Genomic DNA, 10856 nt, shown 5'->3' with positions numbered 1-10856 from the left:
CTGGAACCTGGGGTTGTTCCTGCCCAGATGCAGGACTCTACACTTGCCCTTGTTAAATTTCATCAGGTTATTCCCCGCCCAACTCTCCAGCCTGTCCAGGTCTCTGGTTGGCAGCACAGCTTCCAGTGTCAGCCACTCGTCCCAGCTTGGTGTCATCAGCAAACTTGCGGATAGTACACTCTATTCCCTCGTCTAAATCGTTAATGAATATATTGAATAATACTGGCCCCAGTACTGACCCCTGAGGCACTCCACTAGATGCCGGCCTCCAACTAGACTCTGCACCATTGACTACCACTCTCTGGCTTCTCTCCTTAAGCCAGTTTGCAACCCACCTCACTACTCTATTGTCTAGACCACACCTCCTCAACTTAGCTGTGAGGATGCTGTGGGAGACTGTGTCCAAGGCTTTACTGAAGTCAATGTAGACCACATCCACTGCTCTGCCATCATCCATCCACCTTGTTACATTCTCATAAAAGGCTATGAGATTGGGCAAGCATGACTTACCCTTGGTAAAGCCATGCTGACTGCTCCTAACAACCCTCTTATCCTTGATATGCCTTGAGATGGCACCAAGGATAAGCTGTTCCATTACTTTCCCAGGGACCTGGGTCCTCCTTCTTGCCCTTTTTGAAGACTGGAGTGACATTTGCTTTCCTCCAATCCTCGGGCACCTCTCCCGTTTCCCAAGACTTGGCAAAGATGATGGAGAGCGGTCCAGCAATGACTTCAGCCAGCTCCCTCAGCACCCGTGGGTGCATCCCATCTGGACCCATGGATTTATGGATGTCCAGACTATTTAATTGCTCCCTAACCCAGTCCTCATCGACTAAAGCAAACTCCTCCATTGACCTGGCTTCATCCGGGGTCTCAGGGGTACAGGGCTCCCCAGGACAGCCTCCGGCAGAGTAGACAGAGACAAAGAAGGCATTCAGTAATTCTGCCTTCTCTGTATCTTCCGCCACCAGGGTACCCACCCCATTCATCAGTGGGCCTACATTGCCTCTGGTATTAGTTTTATCTGCTATGTATTTGAAAAAGTTCTTTTTGCTGTCCTTGACCCCTCTCGCCAGCTGTAATTCTAAGGAGGCCTTGGCTATCCTAGCTGCCTTCCCACATCCTCTAAAAGCAGCCTTATATTCCTCCCAAGTGGCCAGCCCCTGCTTCCATGACCTGTAAACTCTCCTCTTCTGCTTGAGCATACCCAACAGATCCCTATTCAACCACGCAGGCCTCCTGGCTCCCTTCCTTGACTTCCTACGTGTGGGGATGCTCTGATCCTGAGCGTGGAAGAAGCCATATCTGAATGCCACCCAGCTATCTTGGGCCCCTTTACCTTCAAGCAGTCTTGCCCATGGGATCTCCCCCAGCAGTTGCTTGAAAAGGCCAAAGTTAGCCCTGCTAAAGTCCAGGGTTGCAATTCTACTTGCTATTCTGTTCCTGCCACACAAGATGCTGAACTCCACCATCCCGTGGTCACTGCAGCCCAGGCAGCCCTCAACCTTTACTGCTTCGACCAGACCCTCCCTGTTAGTGAGGATGAGATCCAGCAGTGCACCTCTCCTGGTCGGCTCCTCCACCATCTGCATGAGGAAGTTCTCATCAATGCACTGGAGGAACCTCCTGGACTGTGGCTGGCTGGCTGAATGGTCCTTCCAGCAAACATCAGGGAAGTTAAAATCACCCACAACAACCAGGGCCTGTGACTGTGAGGCCACTCTCAGCTGCCCGTAGAAGGCCTCATCAACTTCCTCAGCCTGATCTGGTGGCCTGTAACAGACGCCCACAACAGTGTCACCCCTGCCAGCCTGCCCCTTGATCCTGACCCATACACTCTCAACTCGCTCGTCATCCGCTCCTGGGCAGAATTTAGTACATTGTAGTTGCTCTCTCACACAGAGAGCAACTCCACCACCACGCCTGGCCGGCCTGTCTTTTCTGAAAAGGGCATAGCCATCCATGACCACATTACAGTAATGTGAACTGTCCCACCGTGTTTCTGTAATTGCCACCAGATCATAATCTCCCGACCGAACATAGGATTCTAACTCCTCCTGCTTATTCCCCATGCTGGGCATGGAAGTACAGAAGGAGGAGGGGTAGTTACTGAGGATGCACTGGATAGCGTGGCACCTGAGCATGGCACAAATGGCATGAAATGGCAGGAGAACCCCAACAGCATCCTGGGACGCCCACTCACCAGCCCCGTCTCTCAGGAGCCCCTCGGAATCCTCCAGCAACCTCTAGGAAACGCTCTTGCCCATCAGCGAGCTGCCCCGAGCCCCTGCCCATCCTACACGCTGTTGGAGCTGCCAGGAACACAGAGTTCCAACCCTCCCCAGCCCTGGAATGCCAGTGTCGAGGGGAGGGCAGAATAACAAGGGGCAAAACACTTCAAAATTCCACACGGACACTAATTAACCCGACACAAACGAACCTCTGACACAGATGAGCCAGATCAAGAACAGGAACATTCATGGGCTGAGGAATCGGGTTTGCAAATCTTCTACACCAATCTGAACAGACACAGCATTTTTTATTTTTTGCCTTTGTTTCTGCTCTGGTGTCAGCTGAGGCTTTCTGGTTTCGCCATCTTCCCGTGAACCCACACTCGATAAATGCTGGTATATTTTGGGTTTCCCCAGTTGCTCTTGACAAGAAATTTGACGTATTAAAAGGCTCTGGGAAGTGCCTGTGAAGAAAAGAGGCAAAAGGAAATGGAGGCGTCAAGAGCCAGAGTGCAGTCAATGGATCTGCCCCTGCCAGCCCGGCTCCTGCACAGGAACCAGCTCCCAAAAGTGCTGCGGGCCCCTGTGCCCAGCGAGAAAGCGTTCACGCTCTTCCTGCTGCGGACGTGCGGGCAAACCTGCTTTGCTCCCTGGCATCTCTCCCCCGCAGGTGGACCGTACCTTCAGCGGGAACGTCTGGATGGGCTCTTTCGCCACATTGTACATGAACGTCCCAAGCAGAGTTTCCTCTTCTCCGTCCGCATCCAGTCCCTCAGGGGCAAAGCACAAGGAGAGCAGCTCAGACTCATCCCAGCACCGTGGGGACGTACGCGCTGGATCAGCCCCGTCCCGTTCCCAGCCTCTCCTGGGAGCCCAGCGCTCGTCTGGTACTGGTTGGGCTGGAGCTCAGTCTCCACCTGGAGTTTTGGTGAAGAACCCTGAGGTGCCCTGGCCAGACTAAGTCTTTAGAGCAAGGAAACCTCTCGAGCCCTTGAAGTATCATACCAGGGCACAGCCGGGCTCAGGAGAGAGCGGGACACAAAAATCCGGGGATGCACAAAGTCGCTGTCACGGCTTTGCCCCAGGGCAGAAGCGCCCAGCAGACACTCACAAAGACGGCGACGTCTCTGGGGGCGCTAATGACAGACCCAGAGGGAGAGGTTTCCTTGGAGATGTGCTGCACGGTGACGGCGCTCAGGTGGACTCGTGCTGGCAACCGGATGACCACCTGGCCCTGGCACCCTTGGAAAGGCCAGCAGTTCCCTGGGGAAACATCTGGCTGCACCCAGAACAGCAGAGAAATGAAGCGTGAGAGAGTGCTGGGGCAAACACAACTGCTCCTGGAGCTTGCAGCGCAGGCACTGGGGTGTCTGTGCGGTCTGCTGCAGCTGGGAAATGCCCCTGAGATAGACTCCAAGTTCCCAGGAAGGAAGGAAACCAGCACTGAGGATTTCTGCTGCCCTACCTGCAGAACAGCCTCAGGAGGGTTGGCAGCACAAAACAGCTGTATAACGCTGCAGATCCAATTCCCTTGGCAGCTGTAGGTCTGGGAAGTTCTCCGCGTGTCCATGGCGGCACCTGGAAGGAAGGGGGGGCAGATGACTGCAAACCGAGGACTCGGTGCTCAGACGCGACCCGTGAGGCCGCTGCCAGCTCCTCGTTTTTCAGTCCTGTCCTCATCACCAGTTTGGAGAGCAGCGCCGGGAGCACGGCTGGGCTGCTTGTGTCCGTACCAGCGCTCTGCAGGGCCCAGTCAGACATCTCCACGGAGACTTGCGAAGCCGCCTCGGACGCTGCCTGGTTGAGGAACAGCACGGTCAGCAGTCCAAGCCCACCAACAACCCCAAGGAGGCTTTCTCGGGGCTTCTGCCCAGCCAGACCTCCTTCCCCAAGTGCACGCTCACCTTCCTCGCGCTGATGAGCTGCACCCTCAGCTGAGCCACCTCCTGCAGCAGACGCCGCATAGTTTGAGTTTGTGCCGCCAGCAAAGCCTGGTAATCGCTGAAGGACCAGGAAAGCAGATCTCCTCAGAGAGATGTCCATCCCCTCTGGGGAGCATCGGAGCTCAGCACGGAGCACAGACACGGGTGCTCGCCCGGCTTTGCCAGCGCTTCCCTCCTCACCAGGCTGAGCAATGCAAAGGCCAGAGGGAAGGACGGGAGCCCTGGCTTTAGGAAAATGGGTGCAGGTAGCACGAGGTGTTGGCTGAGGCTTCTGCACAGACCCAGTTCCAGCTCAGGAAACATCTCTTACCTCCGGGTCTTCCGGTCGATCGCAGACCCACAGATCTGCTCCTGAAAGGGAAAAATTCCCTGTTAGAGTCTCCACCACCAGAGCTGCCGGGGCTCCCCGGGGGAGGCTTCCCCAGGAGACACGGCACAAGCTGCTCTTTCTTTGGGTCGCCCTGCACGGAAGCAGAAGAGCCCGTGATTTCTCCAGCCGCTGTCAGCAGCACTCCCTTGCAGGAGTCACCAACCTCCATCCATCCCTTTGCCCGCGTTGTCCACCCTGGCATCGAGGTTGTGCAATAAATGCCAAGAGCCACGAGGAGTAACAGGAGGATGACTCGGAAGCACCTCATGTCCCTCAAGAACTGCATCCTCTGCCTGTCCATCACAAACCAGTTCTTTTTGGGGCCATCTTGTGCCTGAAAAAGAGAGTCCAGGGGCTGTCAGGGAACCAAGTGCTGAGCGAACCCCTTCAACAGCTGGATTTGCATTCTTAGGCTGAAAAGCTGGAGGAACCTGATTTCTGTCCACACTGCTCAACACTACTGGCAGCTCTTCCCCAGAGGAAGAGCTGCAGGAGCACCTTCTGAAAGAGAAGGAAAATAATCCATAAAGAGCAAATGAAGACTCCTGTCAGCAGCCTTCTGGTGTGGACCTCGCTCTCTCTTTGGCTGAGAAACCAGGATTGTTCTCACATAGAATCACAGAATAGTTTGGCTTGGAAGGGACCTTCAAAGCTCATCGAGTGCAACCTCGTGCCATGAGCAGGAACGTCCTCACCCTGATCGGGTTGCTCAGGGCCCCGTCCAGCCTGGCCTGGGGTGTCTCCAGGGATGGTTCATCCACCACCTCTCTGGGTACCTGGGCCAGGCTCTCACCACCCTCAGGGCCAACGATTTCTGCCTCATGTCTGGGCTGGGAACACACCCTGTTCTCCCCTTTGTTTGCACAGGCTGTGGACATCCCCTTCCCCCCGTCCACAGCAGAAACCTGCACTACATACATGGCAAAGACGGACACACTCAGCAGACGCGTCCACAGGGAGACCAGGGTACCTGTCCCATGGCAAGTGAGGCTGAAGACCATCCCTGGGCAAAAAAAAACAGAGACAAGTCAGGCCTGTCTCTTGAGGTCTCCTCTCCAGGAGTTCACCCCCTTTGTCTCTATTTCTCGTATATCTCCAACCCTGGCATGCCTGGGTGCGGAAGCAGAGGGCAGAGGTCTCACCCTGCTCTTTATCGTTTTAAGGGCTGTGCAGAGAAGTGCTACTTAGGTGCACAGTGCCACTTCCTCCACGATGTCGGCGAGTACATGGCCGCAAAGCCGGGCGACCTGGGCCGCAGCTGCGTGCTCTTCCAAACCTTCGGCAAGTGCATTTACAGTGTCACCTGCCGCTTTGCCCAGTCCCACCTTGGCACCGGCTACCAGAACATCGTCAACTCAGACCTGGCCAAGCAGTGGGAAGGGAAGATGCTGGTGAGGAACAACCTCTCCAAGGACCTCCAGCACCCGCTGTGCGAGAAGAAGTTTAACTTCAAGAAGGCCGATGAGTATCTCTGTGATCTGGCCAAGCCCCACGGCGACAGTGGGAAGGGCGGCAAAGCCACCGGGTGCTCTGCAGAGGAGCAAGAGGTGCCCAACTGCACAACAGCCCAGGAGGGCCTGGGAGATGGCCCCGAATGTCCTGTGCAACCAGAGCAGGGAGAAGATCCCAAACCAGACGCCTGGCAGAGCGATGAGGAGCCTTCCTCCATCAAAACAGCCGTCCCGGTGACAGATGAAGATCTTATAAAGCTGCGGGCATGCGAGAAGAAGAAGGTGAGTTTGGTTGAGGGCTGCCGTCTCTTGTCAAGTGGCTGAGATTGTGCTTGGGAAGACAGGAGGGAGCTCTGGGCTGGGTGAGAGGCAGAGGACAGAGCTGCCTGGGGACCGTGTTACTGTTGTGAGGAGCGGGATGTGGGAAGGTGAGCTCTTGGGGTCGTGGTGGTGTCCTTGGAGGGGGAGAAGCAAGAGAAGCTGCGGCTCCTTGCACGTGGAGGAGCTGAGCTGTTGGTGAGGGTGGAAGCGAGCTGCTGGAAGAGTCGAGGCTGGGGCTGGTTGGTTTGTACTGCACGATGCCCTCCTGTCCTCCTTGTCACCTCCCGCCTCTCCTCCTCGTCACCTCTGTCCTTGCACCCGTTAGCCAGTCTCGCATCCCTCGGTCTGTAACTGCTTTGAGTTTTCTCCAAGCCGAACAGTGAAAACAACTGGAGCGGTTCAGTTTCTAGTTCTTTCATCCAAACAATACATTCTCAGGGAATAGCTGAGGTTCCTGAACAAAACCAGAGATCTTCTGGTTTTCCCACTGAGTTATACCCACGGCAAGTGATAAACTTGCTGACTGGAATATCTTCCTCCATCCCTCTTGTTTCCCAGCTGGAAATCCAAGGCAAGCTCTACTTGGCTCCACTCACCACAGTGAGTAGATCATTCTCTCCTTTTGTCAAATGTTGCTGTTCCACATTTGGAGCAGGGCAGATCTGAAGAACCACGTCTCTGCTGTCTCTCCCAGTGTGGTAACCTCCCTTTCCGAAGGATCTGCAAGCACTTCGGGGCGGATGTCACCTGCGGAGAGATGGCTGTGTGCACCAACCTGCTCCAGGGCCAGTCCTCCGAGTGGGCTCTCCTCAAATGCCGTCATACTGAGGATATTTTTGGGGTGCAGGTGAGTGCTGTCACCTTGATAACCTAAAAAAAATGATAACTCGCTTCTGAAGAGAAAAGCTGCTTCTTGAACTCAGGCAACCTGTCCCCGCCTAGGTAGCTGGAAGGGGCGTTTCCAGACACAATGACCAAATGTGCAGAGCTCCTGATCCAGACAATTGAAGTAGACTTTGTAGACATCAACGTGGGGTGTCGCATTGACCTGGTCTACAAGAAGGTAAGATGTTCTCTAGCAGGTTTTGTGAGTCCTGTTGCTCCAAGTCTTGAGATGCTCCAAAAGTCTTGAGGTGCTCCAAGTCTCAGCTGCATCCCCTGAGCAGAGAGCTGCTGTGGAGCAGCTCCAAGCAGCATCTTCACTATGCGAGGAGGCAGAAAATCTTGACTCTCCCGCTTTTTGTCCCCCAGGGAGGAGGCTGCGCCCTGATGACTCAGACCAACAAGTTTGAACAGATCGTCCGAGGGATGAACTCGGTGAATTGGCGCATCTGCCGGCAGCGGGGGATGAGCTGATGGAGCCGACTCCTGCCTCACCCTCCATTTCTGCAGGTGCCGGACGTCCCGCTGACTGTGAAAATATGGACCGGGGTGCAAGAGAAGATGAACGTGGCTCACAAAATAATCCCCAAGATCCGTGAGTGGGGAGCGTCCATGGTCACGGTACAGGGATCATTGGCTGGTGTCTGGGGAACTCTGCGCAACACAGGGGTGACTTTACCACTCCCTGCAGCCCAGTGGCTCTTTTAAACACCTTTGCCAAGCTGCGTACAAGCTTTTAGTGTTTTCTGCTCATGACAGTGAAAAATTCAGCTGCGGGGAGCGTTTTTGTGGGTGCTTCTGAGCTTTGCGTGCATGACAAAGGGAGATGGGCCCTGCAGTGGTCTGGGAGGGAGCTTTCAGCCCAATAAACCTCATTGCAGAAGGATCCTTGACCCCTGCCTGTGTCATTTCCTTTGCTGAAGCCCATTATTTCCAGTCTGCTCTGCCTCCTCCGGGCGTTTTTTGGGGTCTCACTGCAGGTTACTTCGGCAGCTCCACGGCCGGTCCCGGGAGCAGCGCTACACGAGGGGCATGAACTGGGACTACATAGCAGAGTGTGCCAGAAGAGCCAGCCCCATGCCTCTCTTCGGTAGGTGTTTTGTTTTGTCACGTGGAGTGGAAGTGCTGTGTGTTGAATTGAGGAGGATTAGCCTGAAGGAGGTGGAGTGTCAGCAACATCCCTGGGGGGCTCAGAACATGAGCTGCGGGGCCTCTTTGGCCAATCTGGCTCTTGGACCCCGTGTCCTTTGTGAATTTTCTCCCATGCCTGGATTCGCTCAGCTTGACTTGCCCTCTGTATCGCTCTGACCTCTGGCTTCTCCCTTCTGGACAGGAAACGGTGATATTTTGTCTTATGAAGATTCTAATCGAGCCCTGCAGATGGGCGTTTTGGGAATCATGATCGCAAGGCAAGTGCTTGTGTTCCCCCCTGGCTTCTGAGCTCCATCGGTGCAAGAGTAAAATGGGAATTAAATACCTGAACAGACTCGAAACACCAGAAGTTTCTTCTTGGCGAAACTACTCTTTGAAAGTTGGTAAAATCACTTTGCATCTGTGGGAACGTCCAGCAACGTCCTGTTGAAATTGAGATAAAAATTCAAGCGGCACTGGCTGGCAGGTGAGTGCTGGAAAGCCTCTTAGATTAGTTGGCATGTTCAGAAGCATCAGTGAGGGGAATAACAATGCACTTCTTTGCTGCAGAGGGGCGCTCATCAAACCGTGGCTTTTCACTGAAATTAAGGAGCAGCGCCACTGGGATATCTCTTCCAGTGAGAGATTTGGGATCCTCAGGGACTTCACCAGCTACAGCCTCAAGCATTGGGGCTCGGACACGCAGGGGGTGGAGAAGACGAGGAAGTTCCTGCTGGAATGGCTCTCGTTCCTCTGCAGGTAACTCTGCCGGCCGGGGATGCTCAGCACAGCGAGCCCGCGTTGTCCCAGCCACCGCACCCGCCGCTGTTGCGTTTCACTGCAGGTACATCCCAGTCGGCTTATTAGAACACCTACCTCAGAAAATTAACGAGCGACCGCCTTACTACATGGGGAGAGACTATCTGGAGACGCTGATGGCAAGCCAGAATGTGGATGATTGGATTAAAATAAGGTAGGAAAGCTCTGAATTTCAGTAAAATCGGTAGGAAGGGACAAGGCAGAGCACAAAGTCACCTTATGGAAAATTTTAGTTGAACCAGCATCCAGGAAATATGTTAAACCACCTGAACTCTAAAGAAAAGTACTGTGCACTGAAAATACAGTGTGAAATAGTTCAAGTCTTAAGCGAGGCCAAATGTGATCGCGCTAGCGCTGACTTCCATCATTTTGGGACCTGACCTTAATGCGGTTTGGCACGAGCAGGGTTCTGGCTCCGCACACGCACAGCGAGAGGTTGGGAGCAGCTTTTCGGAGGCTCGTGTTGGTTTTTGGCAAGTCCTGGCCAGCGGTGTTGCCACGTTCAGGTCACCAAACCCGGCACCGACCCTGGGGGCTCCCCGGCGAGAAGGACGTTGCCCTTACCTGGTGGTCTCGTCCCTCCGGGGCTGTGGTTTGGGGCTGAAGCTCAGCACTGCGGGTGCTTTTGTGCAGCAGCCTTCATTTTTAGGGAAATTAAAGTCTTGATTTGAGACAGCTGAGTGTAGTCACCATCGCTATAGAGCCACGGGGCCATAAAACAACTGTGTATGGTGCACTGAACACAAACCTTTCCTTATTTTTTTGTTTTATTCTTCTCTTTCTTCCAGTGAGATGCTTCTGGGCCCTGTACCTACCAGCTTCACCTTCCTGCCCAAACACAAGGCCAATTCCTACAGATAGGGCTGAGGAGCCCTTTCCCGTGGCTGCGAGTCGAGCGGAGGCGTCGAGGGGCGGGTTGGCTCCAAAATGAAATAAAGGTTGATGTTTTTAGAAGCCCGGTTGTCTTCACGTCCCCAACGAGAGTCCTTGCCACGAGTCCCGCAGCAGATGGGCTCAGCCAGCCTCGCGGCCAGCGGTGCCTCGCTAGTAGAGAACAGTGCGATTAATTAACAGCATACGGGCCACTGCAGAGCTCCGGCCTCCGGTTCGCAGCAGGAGTTGTCCTGGCTCACATAGCGGGAGCAAAAGCCCTCTTGTTCCTCCCAGGATGTCCTTGGTGGTGCCAAATGGTCCATGTACGATGTACTGACCCGATCCCCGGGGTCCTGCAGAGCACAAATAGTCCCAGCACCTTAACAGATGTGCAGCATCTATCCCGTTTTTTGAGGAGCACACAGTGGTGGGTTCCGTCTCCTCCCAAGTGTCACCCACCTGGGAAAGCTCAGCCCCTCTGAGGGGTATCCAGGGCTGCTCGGGTTTCCTGATCAGGGGACTGCTGGAGTGAGGTCTGGGCAACACGCGCTGTGTGACACCCCCTCGTGTCCCTGAGGTCACTTTTTCCTGTCTCTGCATCACTCCAGCGCACAGAAGAACAGCCAATGGTCACAAACGTGTTCACTAACACTCCAGCGCACAGAAACACAAGCAATGGTCACAAATGCATTCACTGTGTGACACAAGGTGCAGCTTGGTCCCCACACACAGCTCGGCTGCATCGACTTGTTCCTTTTCCCCAGAAAAATAATATTTAAAGCAAAAAGCATTTGTACCCACCACCCGCCCACCCCCCTGAACCCTTTCCCTGCCC

The 10856-nt window shown here is 54.5% G+C and overlaps 1 protein-coding gene across 1 annotated transcript; it reads left to right on the top strand.

The window, feature by feature from the left end:
• Positions 1 to 5650: 5650 nt before the first annotated feature.
• On the top strand, positions 5651 to 10102 carry LOC309452507 (tRNA-dihydrouridine(47) synthase [NAD(P)(+)]-like; the record flags this gene model as incomplete). The annotated part of the gene is made up of 11 exons (XM_082077128.1): positions 5651 to 6277; positions 6875 to 6916; positions 7011 to 7163; positions 7263 to 7379; positions 7568 to 7633; positions 7709 to 7819; positions 8192 to 8288; positions 8532 to 8607; positions 8900 to 9088; positions 9174 to 9302; positions 9937 to 10102. 11 exons carry the CDS (start codon positions 5651 to 5653, stop codon positions 10007 to 10009), a joined length of 1680 nt encoding a protein of 559 aa, XP_081933254.1. The 3' UTR covers positions 10010 to 10102.
• Positions 10103 to 10856: the final 754 nt, after the last annotated feature.

Source organism: Streptopelia decaocto, assembly GCF_964273445.1.
Source record: "Streptopelia decaocto genome assembly, contig: HAP1_SCAFFOLD_92, whole genome shotgun sequence".
In the NCBI taxonomy this organism is placed as follows: Eukaryota; Metazoa; Chordata; class Aves; order Columbiformes; family Columbidae; genus Streptopelia; species Streptopelia decaocto.
The sequence above is the reverse complement of the archived record's forward strand: the minus strand, read 5'-3'. Positions and strand labels throughout refer to the sequence as shown.